The sequence below is a fragment of the Triturus cristatus genome, chromosome 12 (assembly GCF_964204655.1).
Source record: "Triturus cristatus chromosome 12, aTriCri1.1, whole genome shotgun sequence".
NCBI classification, from domain to species: Eukaryota; Metazoa; Chordata; class Amphibia; order Caudata; family Salamandridae; genus Triturus; species Triturus cristatus.
This window is the reverse complement of record NC_140595.1, coordinates 298,697,081-298,722,808: the sequence shown is the minus strand read 5'-3', so window position 1 is coordinate 298,722,808 and position 25,728 is coordinate 298,697,081. Positions and strand designations below refer to the sequence as shown.

The following is a 25,728-nucleotide window of genomic DNA, read 5'->3' as shown; positions in this document are numbered from 1 at the left end:
AAGTTAAAATGGCGTCTTTGTCCAAATTCCATGTCAATGTCTCTATGCGAATAACGAAATGATGATAGCTTATCAGAAATGTTCAGAAGCTTAGCAACATTCTAGTACTTTGAAATAGGCATGTATCTTGTGTATTTGTTTCTGGATGAATTTTACGATTGACATAATGCTCATTATTGTTACAGAATTTGTTGTGCTTCGGTGAGCATGGAGCAATTTTCACTGTAATTTTGATTCAGAAAAGATACATTTTCAATTTAAGCAGACCGAGTGCTCTGTCAGTTTTCAAATGGAATGAGATGCACGTGAGAAGAGTGCAGAAAAACGAATGCATGCCAGAAAGCCAATAACAAGCTCAGTGCAATATTCTCAACATGCTCTTTGTAGCCTTTGCATTTTACTGCTTTTTTTTCCTTTTTGTGAAAATCTGACAGACACGGTGTAAATTTCCTTTAAAAATGATCAAAGGTGTCACATTCATCAGCAGCGCTAGATAGGCAACCATGGCCTTTTCCACATGTTCAAATTCTCCAAATTAAAAACGCAGCTGCGGCGACAGATAACCGGAAGAGCCGGACAAAGGAAATATTCATAGTTTTTAGATAATTGGCACGGTCTTCGTTCCGATATCTCGAAGGGTTTTTTTCCACGCTGAGTACACATTATTGTTTCCCATTTTTAACCCATTTAGAATTCACTGGAATGAAAATGTTCTTTGACTGATTATCAGGCAGGGTTAGGAACATTTGTGCCTCGCGCTGCTCTGAGGGGAAATCTCGAGGCGCCTCGCGCTCTCCGAGGCCTTTGACAACCATTTCTCTGGCATTGAGGTGTCTGGCCAGGGATGGCTTCATTTGTTTTCTTCTCCCGCCTGATGATGATGGGAGTTGGCAGGTGAGGCGCTATTATGTTTATAAGAGTTTCTCTTGATCAGTGAAACAAAACTGTATTGATCTCGTCTGACTTCTAATTTAAGCAGCGGTTGAAGGTTTAGGCCACAGACGGTAGAATGAAGCATTTCTTTCAAACAGCACATGAACTGGAAATGTGCTGACACTGAAATACATACTTTGATGTGCTCATGTGTTTCCGAGTAAGCAATAAACGTTTGACGAGTGTAGTACTTTTGTAAAAATGGCGGCATTTTTACAAAAGTGCCGATTTCGCGGGCACTTTTGTAAAAATCGCGGCATTTTTACAAAAGTGCCGATTTCGCGGCAAACCGCGAAATCCTGGAGGGTCTGCTTAACACCACCAAGCCCAACAGTGACCAACACCACAGACGCATCCCAGATAGGATGGGGAGCACATATGAACAAGCTCAGAGTGAGGGGTCTGTGGACTCCAGCAGATGCGGTCAGACACATCAACTATCTGGAATTAAAGACCGTACTGCTAGCACTGAAGGCCTTCCAGAAAAAACTGTACAACCAAAGGGTGTTGATACAAACTGACAATACTACAACTATGTTCTACATAAACAAGCAGGGAGGGACAGAATTGTTCTCCCTGTCCAACCTGGCACAGGAAATTTGGAGATGGACCATCACGCTCAAAATAGACCTGCTGGCCATACACCTAACGGGGAAGGACAATGTAGAAGCAGACTGGCTCAGCAGACAGACTTCAGCATCCCACGAGTGGCAACTCAATGGGCAGGAAACGCAAAAACTATTCAAGAGGTGGAGCACACAGACAATAGACCTGTTTGCAACACACCTGAATGCAAAATGCCAAAACTTCGCATCCAGACAACCAGGAAAACTATCCCAGGGGAATGCCCTATGGATAAGTTGGTCAAGAACATTTGCCTACGCTTTTCCACCGATACCACTGATACACAGGGTACTCAACAAGTGCAGGACCAGCAACATGACGCTGATCCTAGTGGCACCACTGTGGGCAAGACAGACATGGTACTCGCAAATAGTGGAAATGGCACAGGGGCCACCACACAAGTTCACAAAAAGAAAAGACTTACTCTCCATGCAGAACTGAAGTTCTACACCCAGAACCAGAGAGCCTCTGCCTAGCAGCATGGCTCCTGAAGACATGGAGTTCACACACCTTAAGCTACCCCAAAGCACTATGCGAGTGCTCCGGGAGGCAAGGAGACCGACCGCACGGAAATGCTATGGGGAAAAATGGAAGAGGTTCACACTGTGGTGCAGAAAAAATAAACTGCAAAATAAGTTGACAAGGGAATCAACGGTGCTTGGATACCTCACGCATCTACTGAAAGCCAAGCTAAGTTCGTCTTCGCTAAGAGTCCACCTAGCGGCGATTGTGGCCTACACACGAGGTGAGACGGGAGAAAGTTTCTTTACGTCACGAGTAGTAAAGAGATTCCTGGAAGGGGCAAAAAGGTTAGCGCCACCACAGAGGATTCCGCCGCCGGCATGGAACCTCAACATAGTCCTGATGGAACTTATGAAGGCCCCCTTTGAGCCCATCCACAAGGCCTCACTACAAATGCTGACAATGAAAACAGCCTTTCTGGTAGCAATAACCTCGCTGTGCAGAGTGAGGGAACTGCAAGCGTTAACGCTGCAAGAGCCCTACATCCAAATACACAAGGACCGAGTCGTAATGAGGACTGACCCACACTTCATGCCTAAGGTCGTGTCAGCATTCCATATGAACCAAACTATTCAAATACCTAGTTCCTTTCAAAACCCAGTCACAAGCGCAGAGAGGGCACTACACACTCTAGACGCTAGAAAAGCGGTGATGCACTACATCGAGAGAACAAAGGAGCACAGGGAAAACCAAGCAGTTTTTTGTGTCTTTCGCAACCAGCTTCCTGGGTAGACCAGTAACAAAAAGCACCATCGCGCGATGGATCGCACGAACGATACAATTCTGCCACAAACAGGCAGGGCAAGAGCTAACGGAGGGGGCACGGGCCCACTCCACAAGAAAGAAGGGAGCAACGATTGCCTTTCTGGCAAACACACCCATTCAAGACATATGCCTGGCAGCAACATGGGCTTCAGTGCATTTGTTCACTAAGCACTACTTTGTGGATATAAAAATGAACAAGGAAGCACAAGTAGGGCAAAGGGTGCTTCAACATGTATTCAACGACCAACGCTCATCTTCCACCCAGCCGCCACAAAGATGACAAACCGCTACAAAGTCTATGCACAGCATAGTGAATCCAGAAAGATTTACGCTGCAAAACGACTAGTTTCTTACCTGTCGGTGTAGTTTTGCAGCTTGAAGATCTTTCTGCATTCACTAGCGAACCCACCCACCTCCGCCAGAAAGATGAGGCAGGAGAGAAAGGTGGCAGGACAGAGTAAAAGAACAAAAGAATATTTAAAGTGGATACATTGAAAAAGGAAAATACTAAAGAACGCCTAGGGTTCAAAAAAAAAAAAGGGAGAAAAAAACAAACCGAAGATGGCGCCCCAAGGTGGGACTTCCGCAGGAAGCATGCCGACGTCACGAGAAGTACACCAAATGGTGGGACGTCGACGCCCGCCTGGGCTACAAAAAAAAAGAAAAGACAAAAGAAAGACTAGGATTCCGGACCCAACCACCAGACAGCGGAATAATGCACAGCATAGTGAATCCAGAAAGATCTTCAAGTTTCAAAACTACACCGACCGGTAAGAAACTATTCGATACTAACATTCTATTCAGTTTCATTCAGTGATACTTTGATACTTAGTGGGTTGCACTGAATATTAAGGTAGGTTGCAGTTAACTTTTCCCTTTTTTTTTTTGTTCAGCCAGTTTTCCTTAAAGAGAACTAGAATGCGTTCAGAAAGAAAAGAAAATGTTTTTGCAGTGGTCTGTGTGACCACTACCTGCTTTAAAAAAATATATTTGCATCCGCGTTCACAAAGGGAGAGGTATCCCATGGGGTCCCCTTCCCATATATGAATGGTTGCCACCTTCTCTGAGGTGTCAGTAAATTGTTTTGCGACCGTAAACATTCATACACACTACTGTAAATCGGTATTAACATTTCCCTACCAAATAGTGAATCGCAATTTGGGTTTTGTACATTTTAAAAGACTTTTTTGCGGTTACAAACGAGCTGATTCTGCGAATCGGGCAGTTTGCATCATCAAAATCTGTTTTGTCCATTGAAAATAATTATCCTGGAACTAATTGGATAATTATTACAGCACATTAACTCATTAAATTAAGTGTTTTAAATAAAGAAAATGTTTAAATTGTAATATTAAAATAGTTCGAGAACCCACCTATTAACATGTTATTTAATGCATAAAATGTTAACTTATGTGTAGAATTAATTTACATTACTTGTCATTTTTTAACAAGTTCATTACGTTTTTAAAATATAATTATTCAATAATTACATATATTTTAACTTTAAACAAAATATTTATTTACTTGGTCGAAATTGTTATATTTATTTAACATTATTTGTACTGGGTTTTAAGTCCCTTTCTACTTTGGTTACAATGGGGAGTGTGTTCAAGTACTGCAGTTCAGAGACCTTTGGTTTATTGAAGAGCAGGTTTTTCACATCCGACTGTTGGCAATTTACCAAACCCTGAAGACCTCCCTTCTTTCCCTTTTGTGGCTCATTTGTCCAGCTCTTGATGGACAATACAACAGCATAAGGAAGAGATGAGGCGGTCAGGAAGTGTTGCGGCTCGGAAGTTGGACATTCCGATATGAAATCTGGCTAGTCGTCAGCCATCTGCATGGCTCTCTGAATATCAGAGCCAATAGCCTGAATCAATATCTTCCTGATCACAATTGACACCTCCATCCAGAGGTGAACCAAAACCTATTTGCGTGATGAGGCACTCAACAGGTGGATCTTTTTGCCATTTTTAAAAGTACACAAAATCCATGGGACTGCGCCCCCCCATTTTCCATTTCAGGGTACCTGGGTGGGGGCATTGGGGGGGCAGAAGGGGTAGGGGGCAGAAGTGGGGTACCTTTCAGATTCGGTGGTGTGAGAAAGTGGCTCTGTATATACTGTTCCCAAATGGGTACAGTGTGCACAGAGTCCACAATCCCCAGAGGTTTGGCAGAGGCATAAGTTAGATAGAACCTTGCTCTCTAAAGTGGCAGCTTGGTCGAGCAGTAAGGCAGTATCAGAGGTCAGTGTAAAGCATTTGTTGTACACACTTAGTCAGCAAAGGGTCTCACACGCTCAATAACTGAACTCTAGACCAATGGTTTGTATAACAAATATATGGTTGTTTTAGTTTAGAACCAACAATAGGTATCTAAATATACTTTATCAGAATGAGATGCTTTAGTTAAATACTTTGCAATAGGCAATTGACTTTTGCAGGTAATAGTTAGTTTGTTGCAATAGGCAACACAATAAAACATTGAGCTCAATGGAAATTTTAAGTTATATGCAATTGATTACTTTTAAGAGTACTTTCCTAACATCAGGACTGGATCTTAGATTCATTTCTGGGACAGTTCTTGGAAACAAGTTAATAAATTCGTTTTAGTTACTGTTGTGATTTTTAAGCAATATTTTGCTATTTTAAAAGTTGACACTTGGAAACTTTTTCTTATCAAATTACCAATGTTATCCTATGGAACGAAATTCCCTTAGCAGGTAAGTGGGGTTATGGTTACTTTTTCTAGGTCAGTGTTGGATCCTAGATCTAGCACTAGTGTACCACCTGTAAGCAGTTGAGAAACTGCGTTTAAGTTATACAGGCGATATTTATAAGTCTGCAAAATCGACACATTCAAGTTACGGGTAAAGTATGTTCTCGTTACTTTTGTAATCCAGTGCTGGGCTCCTATGCTCACTACTGGAACATCTATCTAAAACAGGTAAGTAATTACGTTTTCACAGTTGGTACGATTTTTAAAGAATATTTGTAGTTTGCAAAAATCGACACAGAAGAAATTTCACAGAAAAAGTCAATGATTTCCTATGGGAGAAATTTGAGGTAGAGGTAAGTACGGTTGTGAGTACTTTGCAGGGTCAGTGCTGGGCACCAAGATCCAGCACTGGTATCTCTCCTAATAGCAGGTGAGTATTTCCGTTTTCGTTACTCGGTTGATTTTAGGTGAATATTGTAAAGTTTAGAAACTCCACACTTTAAAGAAATTTCAGAGAAAACCAGTCAATGTTACCCTATGGAAGAAAAGTGAGTTATCGGCTTTTGGGTAAGTACTCGACTGGCAGAGTTAAGGTTCTGGGCACAGACTCAGGGGTCTCCCAGGGTCCGGTAGGTACAGTTGTTAGACCCTCAGCGGCACAGGGGCAGCCGGGTGCAGAGGGAGTTAGGCCCAATGTTATCCTATAGGAGGCAGGGGGACCTTGGTTGGTGGCTGCTGACTAGCAGGCCTCGCGGCTGTGGGAGCTGGGCTCCCGGTCACTTGCTCAGGGCAAATGTAGGTAGGAGTAGAGGTTCCACTGCCTGGGCCGCTCGGGCGCCTGGATGCAGGGTGCTTTTGAGCCGTCGGGCGCTCAATGGATTGTAATGAGAAAGCTCGAGGACGAACAAAGGCTGCAAGCTCGGAGACGAAGATTCTTCAGGTGCCACCACCACTTCGGGAGATAAGTTGGGTAGTTGGAGGATAGGTAGGTACCCAGGAGTCGGGCACAGGGGGCCACAGGGCGTCAGGTGCAGGGGGCCTTTTGGTGTCGGGAAATCTTACCCTCTGTTGATCGCGGTTGGGGGGTCCCTGGTTCTGAGGCTGCAGGCGTCGTCAGGAGCATCAAGGGGGGTCCTTGGGTGCCGGATTCGGGGTCACTGTCGCCGGGGGGACGTCCTCGGGGTCTTTGTCCACTCCAGCACAGGCCAGGCTTGGCGGGTGTAGAGTGTGCAGGGTTCGCGGTTCCGGGCTGATGCCAGGGGTTAGATGCTTGCTTTGAGCAGAGCCACTGCTCGTGGGCGTCCCAGATGCTCAGTCACAAGGTAGCCGGGTCCTCCGGGGTTTGTGAGGTTGCTGGCCACAGGAGGTGCCAGGATTTAGCAGGTTCGAGGGTCGACAGACCGGTAGGGCTGGTCCAAAGCAGTTGGTGTCTTCCTCTTCTTAGCAGCTGCACGGCAGGTCTTCTTTCCTCTTGTTCTTCTTTGCTTTTTCAGAATCTGGAATCTGAGGAAGGAAGGTTCAGGGGGCCCCTAAATACTAGATTTAGGGGCGTTACAGGTAGGTAAAGGGCAGGGACCAATGGGTACACCCCCTATCCTGCCACTCTCCTGTGGGAGGGGGGAAGTAGCCTAGTCCTGATTGGGTAGGGCTTCCCATCTTCTAAATGGCGAGAGCCCGGAGATGGGCTTCACCTCGCCTCCGCCACCCGAGGGGTGGGGTTGGCAGAGACTGGCACACCCCCTTTCCTTTCTTGGTTTCCGGTCAGTCTTCCCGCCAGAGTGGGGGTCAGAACCGGTAGGGGCCAGTTGCTGAGTACAGCAAGTGGCCTGGGAAGCTCACAAAGACGGAATGCCTTTGAAGCTTCCCCTGCCCATCCTGGGGGAGGAGACCTAGCACCTCACCCAGGATGTGCATTGTTGCAGGCCCAGGAGAGCGGATGGCTCCGCTACCCAGGGGTCCAGCAACATGTCTGCTGTGTGGCAGCCCCTCAGACCAGACGTGGATTGTAGGTTAGGTTCAGGGGGCATCTCTAAGATGCCCTCTGTCGTGCATTGCACATTAAATTTCAAACTGGCATCAGTGTGGGTTTAATGTGCTGGGAAGTTTGATACCAAACTTCCCAGTCTCTAGTGCAGCCATCATTGTGCTGTGGAGTTCGTGTTGTCGATCTCCCAGCACCATATACTCTTAAATGGCAGCACTGCGCTTACAGTGCCCAGGAATGGACCTGGGTACAGGGCTCATGCCCCTGTGCCCACACCACTGGCATAGGGCACCCAGCTAGAGGGGTGGCTGATGTATGCCAGGGCAGTGTGTGATGTGTGCCCTGTCGACTGTTTAGTTCTGTACCCAGACACTCAGCCTGCTAAGTGTGTGTGTGTGTGTACACACACAGGGCCTCTAAGGGTGGCACAATAAGTGCTGCAGCCCTTCTCTTGTCACAGTGCCCTGGGTACCTATGGTACCATTTACCAGGGGCTGACCTGTGGGCAGAGATGCTAATTGGGTTTAGGCTGTAATGCAGTTTTAGGGAAGGAACACAGGCCCTGGGCACCTGATTGGCAGGAGCCCAGGGCACACTCAGTCAAAGTACTTCAGCAAAAAGTGGGGGCATACCATGCAAGAAAGATGGCTGTTTCTCACAGGTGGAGTTTCCACATCACTACATGTTTCCTCCCATACCTTGATTCCTCTGGTTCTGATGAAGATTCACCATGATCAGGCCCGGGTCATTCTAATTGCCAAGGAGGGTGTGGTAAGCAGACCTCACGACTTTCCCTGTGTTCCCTGCTACATTGATCCATCAGGACGGATCTCTTCCTCTAGTCAGAGGGTATGGTTCCGCACTCCAGCCTTGAAAGTCTCCACTTTCACGCCTCGAGATTGAGGGGATAAGCTCCTATTTCTTCCTAGTGGTGGTCCATGTTATTTTAGCTCATCGCCACACCACAAAGTCTATCTACTCGAGGAGATGGAACAGTTTTGTCACACCGTGCACAGAGGAAAAGACACATCTATCTAATGTACTGTGCTTGGCCCTGTCACTGAGCAGCAGGGTTGTATAGTGGGCATGGTCAAGGGCTATTGTGCATCTTTCTGCATTTATTTGCCTCCATGTCCAGCCTTCTTCGTTAAAGTCTGATTGTCATCAGATTTCTGAAGGGATAGATGTTTGTCCCTACACCTTCTGTTCTACCTCGAATGGGATTTGAATTTTTACCTTACATTTTAGATTGGGGCTCAGTTATGCTTGTTAACCTTTAAGACTCTTTCCATAGCCTCATCAAGATGTCTCTGAGCTGCAGACACTCTCTGCCTGTCTTTCATGAGAAACTACCCAGACAAACTGGTCCTCTTTAATCTTTAATTGTGCCTCCACCTCAATGCCCAGAGGAAAGCAGTTCGCGCTAGGACACCCTTGGGTAACGGTTCACGCTTTAGAAATGCCCTTAACATTAACATTAACTGAAGACTAAAGCGGCTTTACTGCCAAAGGGGGGGACCCCATTCCATCTGGATCAGTCCATCAACCTTCCTTCCTTCTACCCTCCACCATGCCCCACTAAGGAGCAGAAGAGACAATACTGCCTGAACCCCGGTCTGTCAGTTACTTATTAACTGCACTGCAGAGAACAGCTCAGCTGACCAGTTGAAGTATGTAGACCACAAAAAGGGCAAGACAGTAAAGAAGAATGCTTTGTGTTGGATCATTCCTCAGCAAAATGTGCTCTGACCTAGCCAAAGAAGAACAACCAAAAGGAATCTGTGCACCTGCTACCACCAAGTTTTCTACATCCACTCTTACCAGGGGTGTCCCAGTGTCAGCTGTTGTACGGCAACATGGACATCTCTTCACCCATTTACTTATTACTTTTGTTAGTAGTGTGCTGGGATGGCCATTTTGCACATTTGTTGTCACTAGGATATCCTCGTCAGACCATTCCTTTAGCACAACCACTTGGGAGGAGGCCCTACATTAGAATCCTCATCTATTTCATAGATTCCAAAGTTGGAAGAATTTATTTGAAGAAAAAAATGACTTTCCTTTTTGTTAATTTTCTTGTTGAATCCTCTACTTACCTTCAGATTGCTCACAATCCCCCCCCCCCCCCCCCCACATCTCTCCATTCTGAAGAATGGTTATAGGACACCATATATTAAAGGTTCAAAACTAGTTGTTGCACTGTGCTGCCAGGATTGACCATTTGCTTCCTTTTCTGCCATGAAGGGCATGGGAAAATGGGTAAGGAACGAACGTCTGAGTTCTATATCGCGCCAGTGATGTCACCCAGGGGCTACTGCCAGCATCTCCTCTGGCACAGGTAAACTAGGAAAAGTTTCTTAATCTAGTCTGGCATCCTGGGAGTTTAAAACTGGCGAGGAATGTGTAGGTAGAGTATCCTCCAGAAAGATTGTTACCAAAGATAAGGAATGTTTTCTTCTGGTCCTATGTTTTGGCTTCTTCAACAGTGATGGTCGTTTGAGGGGGGGAATTCCTCTTCTGGAAGAGTTTTATTACTTAACCACTTGAACTGAAGATTTATTTTAAGCATTTGGCTGCGGTTGTGCATCTGACCAGCACTAGGAATTGCTAGAGGTCTGAATGTCAGTCAGGTCGGTTGGTCAATTTCGCTAAAACTTGGCAAACTGGGCACTTCATATTTTTGGGTTTGTAATCCATTTTCTTTCTCACTAGAGTCTTGTACTTCAGCATGATGTTTCTGAAGCCTACTCAGAGTGGGTAAAGATTAAGAAAACCAAGTATTCCGATAGTCGGGTTTTAAATATGGGTTTAGACGTAACGGATAACCAACTTTTGGTACAGTGTCATTAAGTGATCTTAAAATGCTTAAGGAATGCAATTTAACAACTCGGGTGATTATTAAATCTGTCTGCAGAAATAGCATGTCTGGTTCCTGTCTGCTGTGAGACTCTTTGCTGGCCTTGTGTTTGGTCTTGGAATAGAGTGTTGGGAGTGTTCGTTTACAATCTTTATATGTATGCGTCTTTACCCTTTTGCAGGAACGATGCTGCTTCTACCTTTGAAATTGACATTGAGGTGTACAGCCTGGTGAGTATGGTTGATGGATCACGTGAATTGAGCTTCGAGTCCCAGTGCTATTTTTTCATTCAAGTGTAGTATGCAGTCCCGGAGGCCATGCCTATGATGTTATTTTTTATAGATTGCCTTCTTGAGTCCTGGAGAGGGACTAAATACCAATGTTTAATGTTAACTGAATTACTTGCCACAATGGATTAGAACAGTCTCCTGCTACTTAGTTGATTGAGACACTAGCAATCAAAGGTTTTACAATTTGTGTATGTGCCTCTTTCTGACTATAATGAAATACTCTGCCCATATCTCCATGATGGCTGTAAACAATACGATTAATCAGTTGGACCTGGTAGCTAAGGTAATTCATATTCTAATTATTTCAGGCACAGAATGGAGTTACACCAACAGTCGAGAAACGCAAATCTGTCAGATCCAAGGTGAGATCTTCAAGAAAGTTTAGGAGAGACTGATTGGGTTAAAAGGAATCGATGTCCATCTTTGTCTCTGGACTTAAAAACTGGCCATACGTTTCTGTTGTCCTTGTAGTCTAACCTACATATTTAACATAACATCGAAACTGCTTAAGGCAGCACTTTAATTTTTAAGAGTGTAAAAAAGGTAACATTTGGTAAGGCTTCCATTTGCCAGCAGAGGAAATAAGACATTTTAAATGTTACCTTATATATGGTGTGTCTGCAGTTTGGTAGCTGAGCATGTCACTAACTGTGCTGTGATTGACTATTTCAGCCATATTGCTGAGACCTTGCTGGTCTTTGGTTATTTTATATTTGGGGCTGTCCTAGTGGTCATTTAAAAGGACACTTTTATTTGGGCTAACAAACAGTCTTAAGCACTTTGGATAAATAGGATTGTGCCATGCATGTCTTTTTGCACCTATTCATGTCCCTGAATTTTCATGTAGATTGCATTCCCATAGCGAAGGGTAAGTAAGCTTACCAGTGTTATGTAGTGCCAATATTATGGTTTATTTGATAACACAATCATTGTTGATCCTAGAATTGATTACATTTTTTTTGTCTGTGTGTGTATATTGGGGAATGGGGTGGGGGGGGGGTTTGAGGGAGGGTATTTGGCCCAGGGCCAATCAAAGTATGCGAGACAAGAAATGTAATGTTTTGTCTGGGTTGCTGTGCAGGGTTTACAGGCTTTCTCCCCTGTTGGGGTGTGAGTTGTGCATGCAGAATAGTTGTGTCCATTATTTTGGCTGGTGTTCTGCCTGCAGGGGCTTCTGGCAATATGACTTAATCGGAGCAGGTCAGCTCAGCGCGCTACGGAAATGATGCAGAATAAGTATGTATTCCAGAAGTGGTGATGTGGGTGATAAGAAGAAAAGCAGAAGCCATGCACTTTAATATACAGTGTAAAGCAAAGCGCTTTACTTGCTAAATTCTGTTAGTTCCCATCCCTGCTCAGCAGCTGTCAGTCACGAGAGCCTGGACTCTTCCTATTCTTCAAGGTTATGTATTACTCTGTTATGGGTTGTTTGTACAGGTGGGTGTTCTGGTAATTTGCCTCCGTATTTAGGCACCAGTCTGTGTGGGTTCCACTAATTAGGTTGTTGTGTTTAGGAGTTGCAATTGTTCCCTGGAATTTTTCCATGGCTTCAGATGTGTTAAATATTTACTTGTTTAATTGTTCATCTACGATTGTGTAGAGAGTTTATGGGTTTAATACTTGAACTAACTCTATGGCGATATGTTCTCCTGGCCCATTCCCAACAATTTAGGATGATGAAATCTTCTGTTCTTTGAATCGCTCTTCCACCTTTCTTTGCCAGTTATATGCATTACTAAAGAAGGTTGCGATTATACGTTTTTATTGCTTTCTTTTAGTGTCTTTCAGCACAAGCCATAAGGGCATACTAGATTTACTGCGGTGGTGTGTGGTTTATTGTATCTCACTCCTGCTCTCCTATTTGCCACCACCTACCTTCAGGGTGTGATTTGTTTTTGTGACTGCTGTTGGACAGGTGAGCCATAACAGGCAGTGTGAGTCTGAAGTACCTTCTAATATAATCCCAGCCCACATCCGGTCCAGGAACAGTTAATGGCATTAATCCAGCTGCATGCCAGTTAGAGTTGATGCTTTCAGCTTTGTACACACCAACTACCGTTCACTGTTCATCCTCAAATGGACTGCTCATTTTAGGATTGTGTGCATACATTTGAAATTGCAGGCTTATTCTGATGCATATTTCTACTCTGTTTTCCACTCATGGTCGAAGTCGCCAGTTCTTGAGGTCAGTCCTATGAAAGATAATCTTCTCACTCCAAATCTTTGGGTAAGTTAAAGTCTAAAAAGAAGCATAAGATGTTGAAGCGGGATTCTCCATCATCCTACTATTCTCATCTAGAGGAGTCATGGAGATACAGCAAACACAAGGAGATGATGGATAGAGACCTGAAACTTTTCAGACACTCATCCGCAGTCACAGATCTGGGTTGAATCCATCATAGTTCTTTAGCTCACTTCACTACCCCATTTCAGATCTAGCCATAAGCAAATCAGTCTTGAGCCTGTTCCTCATGGGAACAGTCCAGCCCGAACTGCCAAGCCAGGTTTATCCTAGACCATTAACAAGCATCCTGGGATCTGTTTCAGGGTAACACTCCCCATCAGCTGCACTAGCTTGAATGCAGTGGCAAAGAGAGCAAGGAACCTTGTCTGTGCATACCCTGCCAACTTAGGGCAAACACAATAAGATGGACGGAGCGCTTTAACTTTTCAGACACACTTTCGCCAATCATTATTAGATCTGGGTTGAATCAATCATCGTTCTTTAGCTCTCTTCGCTACCCCAGGTCAGATTCAGCCATATGCAAATCAGTCTTGACCCTGTTCCTCATAGGAACAGTCCAGCTGGTACTGTCAAGCCAGGTCTTCCTTAGACTGTAAACAAGCATCCTGGGACCAGTTTTGGGCTAACACCCCATATCAGCCAGGCTAGCTTGAATCCAGTGGCAAAGTGAAAAAGGGACCCACGTCTGGGCATACCCTGCCAACTTAGGGCAAACCAAGGAAACCCAAGGAGATGATGGATGGCGCACTGAAACTTTTATATATAAATATCTATCACCTCCAATCCCGTACTCGCCGCAATTAAACAGCCAGGCACAGACTCCAGTTTTCCTTTGTGCTTCTTTATTACAATGTACCACTGATGTCCATATGACGCGTTTCTGCCGTTACACAGTGGCCTTACTCACATACGCACTGTGTTTTCAATTAACTTTATACTTCTCAAAACCACGTAATAGCTCAAAAGCTGCTAGAGGCATTGAGGAAAGACTCGGATCAAAAATAGTTTTATGAACTTGCATTATGTATAACTATATAAATATTTTATAAATCATATATTGGATACAAAATATACCAATCCGTCTATATTTAAATAACATCCACTTATTGTTTGTACGATAAAATCATCACTTACTATATGGAGCATTTATTACCAAATAAACTGAATTCCATTTTAGCATCGGTATGGTATATCTACTTGATAACACTACATCATAGCTATTCTGTATTGGTTTCAATCTTCCTTTGTATACAATATCTCATAGTGTATCAGCTGGTTAACAAATTTGAGCCATTATTGGGCTTGCTCTCCAATAAATAAACCTTCTCTAATTATTTGGACAGAAAAAAATATATTGCTCATGCTATGATACCACAATGAACCTGCTATCAAATTATTGCGTACCAACAATATAGAACTACAATGCATGAATAATAACATATATCTCCTATATACATCAAATGCTCATCAACATTACCTTCTTTACATAGCCACGCTGTCAACACTCGGAGTGCCTAGTGTTTAGAAAGTGCTTAATTTTAAAGTGCAACGAATAAATGGCCGCTATTTCTGTACATGCTCTATATATTGTAAACATATTTTTTTTCAAGATATCCAAAGTACTTCATGATAACATCTAGTCATTGTTCACATGATATTCTGTAGTAGAAGTCCTATACAACTAAAAATAAAACCAATGATTATAAAAAAATTGTGCAATTCTTTGCTGGTATTAAGACCATTCGGGGCTTTGGAATCTAGATCTAAAATATACCTAGTCTCCAACTGTCGCAGTAGTTTTTCTCTATTACCACCATTTTAAAACCAGGACTGCATCTATAACAAAATACTTCAAACAATTGTTATGTATTAGTTTTGAAGTGACCGAATAAGCAGGATCAGTATTTACAATGGCCCTCAAGTGTTGGAGTATTCTTACGTGCACTTGTAGCTTGGTACTCCCCACATACCTAAGCCCACAAGTGCACACCAACACATAAACTGCATATTCTGTTCTAAAAGTATACAACCTTTCTATATCCACTGGTCTGAGTTTGACTGGTGTTTCATATTTGGTTGTATTAACCCCAGTGACAATTTAGAGATCCTGTTTGTTGCATGTCTATCAATTCTTCAAACAGAATAGATTCTCTAGACTTTTCATTCACTTTCTCGCTCTATCGATATTTCTCTCCCTGTAGCCTTGCACTCTAAATTGTTGTTAAGCCTCTGATTGACATTGAAGCCAATCGGAGTCAAGATTACATATTCTGCGCAATCGTAGCATCTCCCCATAGGGGATACTTTTGATTAAATGTTTGGGGTGAATACTAAATGCATAGAGTGTAGAATTTCCTGCAGTGGATTTGCGATGTAGTCTGGATTCTAATTTGTTAACATAAATTTGTACATCTAGAAAATCAATAGTACATGCATTGATATTAGCTGCAAATTCCAAACTTGTAATATTCTCGTTAATGTGAATCACCAAGTATTCTGCACTTTTTTCCGTCCCCTTCCATAGAACAAAAACATAGTCTATGGATCGGAACCAGCATATATGTTAATTCCACTCCACGTTGTACTCCACCTTAAGAACCTGCTCCTCTCACCAGCCCACGTGTAGACGCGTAACTGGGGAGAAGTTGGCACCCATAGCCAACCCTGTGAATTGTTGAAAGACTTCCTTATCAAACATGACACACTTACTGTTAAAACAATAATTGATCATGGCTAAAATCATTCTGTTGTGGTTATAGAGTTGTATAGGCCTAACTCTTTAAAAAAAAAAAATGTTCAAAAGAGTCCATCATGATGTTGTATACTGGTGTAAAGAAATGTGATGTCTAATGTCATGAGCTTGTAATCTTCTGCCCAGGGTATTTCATACATTTTCTTCACAAAATCACCAGTATCTTTTATATATGATGTCAGTTTGATTACAGATCCTTGTAGGAAGTAATCTACATATTGTGAGATCCATTCCTAGTTGAAATAATCGAATGGCCAGGTATTGGAGATGTCCCCTTATGTATTTCAGGAATAAAATACGTTACTGGCATCACAGGAAAATCGCTTAAAAATTGTAAATCTCCCTTAGATACATTTTTTTTTTATTTGGGTGAGTGACTACTCACCTCAAGGAATAATCGCAACCTATATCAGGGTGACCCTTTTAAGTCACTAAATTAACCCAAGATCAACCCCCTTCTAGCTATAGCACATAGCAGGCAGGCTGAACTGACGGCAATGTGTAAAGCATTTATGCAGTATAAAATAGTAATTGAGTCAAAATGCAAACAATAAGTCCCAAACCAAATTGGATAAAGAGTAAACTTTAATTTAAAAAAATGATGATGAAAAACCCAAGAAGTGGAACCGGAAATATTATTATTTTTTGCTTTAAATTGGGGTAGCTCCAAAATTCCAAGAAGCACTAAGTGCCAATGATAGTTACATGGTCGCGGTAGACTGGTATCTAGGCACAATTGGAAACTGATTGAAATGGAGCGTGGGTTGAATGTAACAACCAAGTTTGTCCTGGTCTAAAATGTTGCCTCCTAACTTTAAATCCCAATCCACAAAGTAAATTATTTTCTAAAGTCCCCCAGCACCTGTGGGTAGATACTTGGGGAGTCACAGGGTGTCAGTCAGACCCCTAGCGGGATCCAGTCCAGATCATGTTTCCTTTGTTCAGCAGACAAGTTGCATGAAAGGCTTCTTGTAGTTTGTGATATCCCTGTAGCTTGAACAGGAGGTCAGCCTTATGACCTTTGAAGTTCACTTCTTTGTCCTGGATACAAAGGTGATCAGGACCTGTTTTTCAGGACTCATCTCAGGCCAAAGACAGCAGGTTCCATCATTTCATCTTTTGATCTTCCTCTGGTCCAGGTGTATTTTAAGGTGGATGCCCCGAGAGGCCACGTTTATGCCTGGGAGAGCTATTGGGTGGGAATGACTCCTGAGCATACCCTAACCAGCGAGTTAAGTTACCAGAGCTAATCCTACCCACTTAGAGTGTTTTTCAAGATGGCTAGTCTTCTGCCATACTCAACTTAGGTGTTGGTGGGGGGTGTACTATGGTAATTCTAGTGTCCACCACACCTAATACTAAAGTTCTGTGTTTTATTGATTATACTATTTTGTCTTTGATGGATATGCTTTTTCCGAATAAAGTTACTAAATGAAAATACTATAATCCAGTTTAAGTCATCAACTGTACACCCAATAAACCCAGAGACAGAAGCCTGGTAGGACAAAAGTGGTGATTTTTGGCAATCAAACTTGAATACACAAGAATTGTCCTAGCATCCTGTTTTCTTCCTTTCCTGTTCCCACAAGTGTTGTATGTAGACCACAGCAGACTTATTTAGCTGGATGTGATGCTATGTCGAAAAGGAGGCCCACAGTTCCCACCCTGCATATTATGTGAGGTACCAAGTGTCGTCTCTGCCCATACTGGTCGACCTGTCAATCACTGTGCCCTATTGTATAGCTCCTGGGAAGAATTGCACACCCTGTTTGTACCTGATGCTAATTACTGGCGGGGAGAAGTTGAAAAGCAAATGCAAATTAGTGTCCAGAAACTATAGGCAGGGAAAATGTTAATTTCCTTAATGTTTATTACAAATTCGGGTTCACAACTGCATTCGATTTTTCATAACGTTTTAAAAAATAGTTATTTAATTGTAGCTGGTCAATTCAATTCTATTAAGATTTGGATCTCTAATGAGGTCCACGGTAAAAAATGAAAAGGTGTGCACATAATGAGTTTCAATTATATCCAGATAAAAATTGTAATTATATATTTAAAACCTTTACCACATCAAATCAATCTCAGTACATACGTTAATTGGTATAACAAACTTCCTTATGTGCACAATTCATAAGAGTACAATTTAAGCAAATGGACCAGACATCCTAGCAGCCGACTTTAAGAACTTTTGTAACCAAATCTTTACAGTACTGCAGGGTTTTAAATCTGCTAAAGCTATTTCTTTGGCCAAAAATAACAAACCGGCAAACAGATCTAAAGTCAGTGCTTAGGAGTACGAAATCTAAAAGGTCGACTCTCCTTTAACAGAGAAAAAAAAGATAGAATATACACCATGTTGGGGTCTAATATACCCAGATAATAACATTAGTTATATATTCAAAACCGTTACCGCATCAAATAAATCGAATGAAATATACACATTAATTGGTATTTTTTTACTGGAGTTTTATATAGCGTGAACTTCACCAAAAGGTATCGGGTATCGGAGCGCTTTACATGAGCACAAGTTGCATTACACAAGGACACATTCATTTATTTTAGGCACAGGGATATTAAGTGATTTGCCCAGAATCATGGGATGTTGAGATTCATTGCAGAGATTCGACCCCGGTTCCCCAGATTTGAGATCGAATGCCCTAGCCATTAGGCTACATCCTCTCCCCTATTAATATATGGACGGTTCATAAAAGATTACAATTTGAGCAAATGGACCAAACCTCCTAGCAGTAAAATTTAGGTACAAACTTGTTCCAAGGAAAAGATAGTCTGCGGCTATTGTGAAAAAATCTACACTTAGCCACAGGATTTACAGACTCTTAAAGATATTTCTTCGGGTAATGATAGAAAACAAATAGGCCTAAAATCAGTACTCAAAACAGCATAGTTACACAATTAAATACACTCTCCATTAGTAGCGAGATAGAACAGACTATACCCAATGTTGGTCTCTATTACAACCAGATAAAACATTGACTTTATTTAAAACCTTTACCACATAAAGAGAAATCAAATCAAATACGCTTGTCAACTGTCATTATATGGATAATTCATAAAAGATTACAATTTATGCAAATAGATCGCACCACCTAGCAGCATGATTTGAGTGCAAAAAATGTCCCAAGAAAACATTTGGTCTGTGACAGATGTTCACAAAATCTTTAATTAGCCTCCGAGTTTACCACCTACTAAAGCTGTTTCTTTGGGTCATTGTAAAGAACAGCGATCAGACCTTAAATGAATAAATCCACTCCTCGTTAGCAGGACAAGATATGTGCGGCAAACTTTCCCCAGAGCATAAAAAAAGTACTTGCTGACATAATATGTATCTGCAACCACCGTGAGCAGACCTATAGTCTCCCTACTATCATGGGGTTATACACTAAGCAGTTAAAAACAGATTCAAGAACACCTTAAAAAATTAATAATTTTGTACAGATTTCATTCTTTGGGTTAAAAAAAACTAATGAGCTGCTGCTAGTTTTAATATTATCGTGTATGAACATTGGCCGAAGCAACCGAAGACGGTGTGGCAACAAAATTGGGCAGACAAAATGTGATTAAGGTCTTGTGTCCAAATTACACAACTACAGTATTTTCCGGTTATCGTTGGGGTAGAGCAATTTGCTGTAATATCATTTAGCTGGAGTAATTTGATACAGAATAAAATTATCAAACGGCGACCACCATGGTCCAAGTTCCGGGCTAGATACTTTTGAGCAGCTCTTGGGTTACTTGATACGGATATCATCTTCAGTCGTTTCTTAGACCTACAATACTTAAAATCTCTCAGGAAACCTATGTTACAACTAGTACTTTTGAAGACATTCAGTTCCAACCATGGAAGAGAAATCAGTAGCTCCTCTTGTATTTCAAAATGATTCAGTGCAAAAGTAACATCTTTAAAGAAGGTGTATTTAGCTGTTTTTATGCTAAAGATTTCCTGATTCAAAAAGACCCTTTATTGTATTTTGTTAGGTATTCTTCAGCTGATCTCCCCACCGAATCACTTTGACTAATCCTTGAACAAACCAGCTTTGTTGCTATCTGGTTGTTGGTAGCTGGAGTTTGAACTGTAGTATTAAAATTACATTGCGCATAATTTGTATCTTGTGAAGAAAAGTCCCTTTTAGGTCTCTCCTATGCAGCGCGCATGCCCTGCATAGGAGGAGACCTTTAGGAATCGATTCAGTTTTTGGACCCTAGCTGGAGTTGGAACTGTAGTATTAAAATTACATTGCGCATAATTTGGCCTTCTATCTTATCAAGAAGTCCTATTTTTATTTGGATGGATTCTATACTGTATAGTAGTGTTGGAGAAGCTTTTATTTAAAAAATGCAAGCAATGCCTTTGGCCCATTTCATTATAAAGTGCACGTAGCCCATTAGCGTGAGATACAGACGTAACTTCCCCATATAAGGATAAGAATCTACAATCTCAAGTTTCTCAATGTCAATTTTCCAATCTAATATAAAATTCCTTCTGCTCTTTCTATCTTTTTTTAATTAGTAGCTTACTCTTGGAGACATTTATCTTCAGATATTGTACTGTTGTATATTTCTGAAATGACCGTTTCTTATTCAGCCCAATGGGAGTTAAATCCATAATTACAATATAGTCTGCGTACATCAGACCAGGGAAAGGACGACCACCAATCTTTGGAGCATTACCCTCCTGAGGAGCAAAGCATTTAGGAGGGTCCGCTACATATAGTGAAAAGAGTAGTGCGGCTAACAAACAGCCTTGCTTCAAGCCATTTTTTGTTATTACGACCAATAGGCCTCTCTCTCCTCCCAAAAGCACTTGACACCATGTATGTGAATGTAGGGCGAATATTAGTGATAGAGGGGGGGGGGGGGGGGGGCACTCCCATTTTTTGTTTTTTTTTCCGAAGTGTCAGCAGATCTACCTTGTCAAAATCTGTAAATGCTACATATACATTTGACCCTCGGATAAGTGTACTTCTCAATCAGTTTTAGATGTTGAAGTGCAATGATTTTTTCTAAATCCTGCTTGCTCAATAGGGAGAGCTTTCTCCTCTACTACCCTTTCAGTGAGGTGATCTAAAATACCACGTGCAAATATTTTCTCTATTGCATCTAGAGGGACTATTTGACGGTAGTTACCCAGGAGATGTCTTTTTCTTTTTTTTTTTAAAGTGGTATTAAAATGCTACCGGACCAGGAGTAGGTAATCTTCCCCTGGTTGTAGCTCAAGTGAAAGAGGAGAAAGAGAAGTAGCCCACAAATTAGGGTCTTTTATTTAATTTTTATTATAGTCTTAGGGATTTCGTCTGGACCCATTGCTCTAGATGGTCTCATTCTCTTAATGAGACCTACAATCTCCTCCATTGAGGAAAAGAAGTTAGGTTCTGGCAATCTGGGTAATTTGATTATAAAAAAAGATGACCACGGCAAGTTAAGGCTGGCTGACTAAGATCTTCAAGATAAGTTTTACAGTCTTCTTCTTAAATGGCAATTGAGAGGGATATTACCCTAGTACTGGTAATATCCAAAATATTTTAGCGTCATTCCTTGAGGTCGCCTCTTTTAGTTGGACCGAATTGTAATCTTTCTATTCTTAACAGGTGTTTTTTCCTTGATATTTTCCTCTTCAGTAAATTTAATATATGTACTTGATTCAAGAGAGAAATTCTAAAATTGAGACTAAACTAATCTATTTATTTCCCTATTTAGAAGTATTACTGGGTTAAATTGCGGTCTCTGCCATGTTGGTAGACTAATTGCTTTACACGTGGAGACCAGTGTATTCATACAACTATCGTTTGATGTCAATGGGTCTGACGGAAAAGGCTGCTTGGCTCCTATTAATGTTTGCTGCTGATCTATCAAGATTGTCAATGTCTCTTCTATTTTTGAGGGTTTTCTTGGACTTCCATCTATGACAAGCTGTTAAAAATAGCTGAAAAAATTAAATCAATAATAGTGCCACCAGTGGGCGATTTATGTGAAGCTTTAGCTGGAATGTCATTTTCTAATCGCCCATTAGCAATTATTAATTCTGCAATCCTCAAGCCTTTTGTCTACCCAACAGTTTTTTGGAAGTATTGCAGGGGGCTATTTTTAAAGCTTCCTCTTTCAAGCCATTCAAAAACAGCCCTCTGCAGTGAGTGGAGACTTTTGCATTCAAATCACCCAACAATACTAAATGAGAGCACTCCGGTCTTAGCATAATGGTGGAAAAAAAAAGCAAACCGGTCTTTTAGTAATGGAGAGTGAGAGGGGGGATGTAAGCATTTACAATTAACGGAGCTTATATTTTCTTGGTCCTTTTTAAAAACGATCTTGACCGCCTGAATTAAATTAGATATGGAAAAAACCTTAATGCACCCAACTGGAATTGGATCGTAGCAATATGGCCATGCATCCTTTCACATGCCCTCTATCCACCGAAAATGCAGGGCGGTTACAGAGTATAATCCTCTGTAGCCCCTTTCTTTACTATCCAGGATTCTTGAATACATATTATATCTGCTTTCTGGTCTTTCAAAAATAAAAAAAATTTTTGTTCATGTTTAAGCCGGCTGCATTCCAAGAAATTAGATAATTCATAATCCTCAGCCCAGTAGAGCTATTGGAATTGAGAGCCCCAGCCTCCCAACTCCATTTTCTGTTGACTTCATCTAGAGTCTGTAACTGTTTCTCTCTGAAAATAGTGAGACTTTACGACCACCTTTTTTTAAAAACACACTTGCATTTTTGTGTGTCCCTCCAAAAAAGGAATTTCTGCTGGAGAGAGGTTGAAATGGCGTTTAAGTTGGTCATTAAGACCCTTAGAACTACGTGAAAATGTTATAAGAAGTCTGACCTTTCGGGGAACAAGGACTTCATTACCACGACATCGTAGTTTCACTGTTTAAGAGTATTAGGTTAGGAATCACCCTAGACTGGAAAGTCACTCTAGCCCCTCCCTGGCGTCGATGATCTAAAATATGAACCGTATCGAGGCCACTACACTGTACCATTTGTAAATCGGGGATCTGAAAGAAACACGTAGTGATAGATTCCGTACCTTAGAATTATCCCCGGCGTCAGACTGGATCTAGAAAGTTTTCGTCAGCAGTACCCCTGCACGTCGGTAGGTATCGTCGTGCGGCTCTGCATGCGTCGTTGGCGGTGCCGGGATGAAGTTGCTGGAGCTACTTAGACGCGCCCACACGTCAGTTCTTTCTTTTTCCGTGCCAGCAAGCGCAGATCCAGTCATTTTTTGACCGTTGCTACTGAGGGTGCGGGTGGTGCCATCCCTGCGGCTCCGGCGGAGCCTGCGACGTCGCTGCCGGCCTACCCACCCTTTCCTGGTCCGTCGGCGACGCCTGCTCAGGTGCAAGAGTTTCTTGCTGCTATGACCCGACTCTATGGGCCGTCGGGTCCCGCCGGGGCTCCTACGGGCCCCGCGTGCCCGACCGGGGGTCCTGTCCTTCCATCGCCGGCTCAGGACCCCCCGGGATTCGACCCCGGTTGATTTTGTAAACCCTCCACCGCCGTCTACCCCACTGGCACCACCTCCAACGTGGCCTGCTCCTCAAGACGACGTCGTCCCCAGTTTCAGCCTGGACACGGTGCCGGATCTACGCCGTGCGGCACCAATCCCGACACCGATGGGGCCCTTTTTCCCCTATGTCCGTCGTCCTCCTTATTTTCAGCCTGTTTCGCAGACTTCTGAGGAACGGGAGAACTGGGAGGGGTCTGAGGACCCTCTCACATAAGTCTGATTATGATCCGTACTGGGCAGAGGATTTGGGGGAGGCCAGTGGTCTTGACACCTCACCTGACCTTGGCATGCTGTCTCCTACCGTGTCTACGGAGGAGGAAGCCAGTTACGCAGTGTTAGTACGTAGGGCAGCCGAGGCCCTCCACCTCGAACTTCCTACGGTGGCTGTTAGGACTAACCTCCTGACAGAAGTGCTTCAGCCGGCGGCAACCTCTTCGGAGCCCTTGCTGCCTTTTAATGACACACTTTCTGATATCCTTTTGGGCTCTTGGTCCAGGCCCAACACAGGGGCTCCTGTGAACCGGAACGTGGCCCGCTGCTATCGCCCGGCTCTGGGCAACCCCCTCTTTCTCTCCCAATACCCCACTCCCGAGAGCTTGCTTATCCAAGCTTCCCAGAGCGTGTTCCCTTCCTCACCCCTGGCTAGGGAATCCAAGAAACTGGAGCAGCTTGGCACAAAGGTGTTTTCTTCTGCCAGCTTAGGGCTGCGGTCAGTGAACACCGTATGCCTCTTGTGCCGTTATTCCCACTCTCTGTGGTATACGGTTGCACAGGTGCTGCATAACTGTCCGGAGGAAGCACGGACAGTACTCTCCCAAGCTATTGCAGCTGGAAGAGATGCAGCAAAGTTCACTATTCGTTGTGGGCTTGATACCGCGGACTCGCTGGGCAGGGCGATTTCCATGATGGTGGCGCTTCGGCGCCACGACTGGCTGAGGACAATTGGCTTCTCAGGGGATGTCCAGAACACTTTGATGGACATGCCCTTTGATGGCATTCGCCTCTTTGGCAATGAGGGGGATAGTGCGTTGGAGCGTATTGCGGACTCGCCGGCTATGGCCAAGTCCTTGGGCCGGTCGGCCACTCTCCCGCCTCCGCCTTCTGCTTTTCGCTCCTTTTGTGTGGCCACGGAAGGAGTGCCCCAACACGTTAGTTCCAGAGCCACAGGCCTGCGCAGCAACATCCTCAGCGCGGACGTGGGAACTGTCGAGGCGGTTCTGGGGGCCAGCGGGCGGGTCAGTCCACCTCCACCCCCGCAGCATCCGCTGCAAAGCTGCTTTCAGGCCCATCCAATGCCAGTGGGCGGCAGGATTCGCCATCATCTCCCCCACTGGCGCAACATCACCTCGGGCATGTGGGTGCTGCAAATTGTCCGAAAGGGCTATTCCCTCCCCTTCGAGACTCCCCCTCCAGCCATGCCACCTCAGTACCACCGCATGTCGGGGGACCATCTTGTGCTTCTTCAACAGGAATTCATGGCCCTCTTGGCCAAGGGAGCCATCGAGCGCGTTCCTGGGCCAGGAGTAGGTTGTGGGTGTTACTCCCACCACTTTCTGGTCCCCAAAAAGGACAAGGCCCTGCGTCCTATCTTAGACCTCCGGAACGTCAGTCGCTTCCTCCGGAAGGAGAAGTTCAAGATGCTCACACTTGCTCAGGTCTTGTCTGCCCTAGACCCGCAAGACTGGATGGTAGCGTTGGACTTGCAGGACGCTTGCTTTCATATCCCCGTCCTGCCAGCCCACCGGCGTTACCTGCGGTTCACGGTAGGCCACGAGCACTTTCAGTTCACCATGCTCCCCTTTGGCCTTACCAGCGCCCCTCGGGTGTTCACGAAAGTGATGGCGGTGGTCGCAGCTCATCTGCGCCGATCAGGGGTTCCTGTCTATCCCAATCTCGACGACTGGTTGTTGAAGGCGGGCTCATCCCAGGCAGTCGTCTCCCACCTCCTGACTACGGCCAAACTCCAGCACTTGCTGGGGTTCTCCATCAACGCGCCGAAGTCGCACCTGGTTCCCTCTCAGAAGCTCCTCTTCATCAGAGCGGTTCTGGACTCGGTGCAGTTTCGGGTTTATCCTCCCGAGCAGCGATGATTCCGATCTTTCAGCCTCTCTCCCGGGTTTCGGTAAGGATGACCCTCTGGCTACTGGGCCTGATGGCCTCCTGCGTCCTGTTAGCGGATCATGCCAGATGGCATATGCGGGCTCTGCAGTGGGACCTGAAGTTCCAGTGGGCACAGCATCAGGGCAGCCTGTCCGATCACGTCCAGATCTCGGAGGGCACTGCACGACAATTGCAGTGGTGGCTCATGAATTGTAATTGTGTCAATGGCAGATCCGTCTCCCTTCCCCAGCCGGAATACAGTTGTGATGGACGCGTCCTTCCTGGGCTGGGGAGGCCACGTGGGAGAGGCGGAGATCAGAGGACTCTGGTCTCCGGCGAAGTCCCGGCTCCATATCAACCTTCTGGAGCTTCGGGTATCAACCTTCTGGATCTTTGGGCGATCT

The 25,728-nt window shown here is 43.8% G+C and overlaps 1 protein-coding gene across 3 annotated transcripts in view; it reads left to right on the top strand.

Annotated features, from left to right (window-relative positions):
• LOC146775920 (anillin-like) overlaps positions 1–25,728 on the top strand; it is a 284,167-nt gene that overhangs the window by 201,928 nt on the left and 56,511 nt on the right. For all 3 annotated transcript variants that reach the window (XM_085639582.1, XM_085639581.1, XM_085639580.1), the window contains exons 16-17: positions 10,585–10,633; positions 11,002–11,055. In XM_085639582.1, the coding sequence (XP_085495708.1) occupies positions 10,585–10,633; positions 11,002–11,055 (103 nt within the window). The remainder of the gene's footprint in view (positions 1–10,584; positions 10,634–11,001; positions 11,056–25,728) is intronic.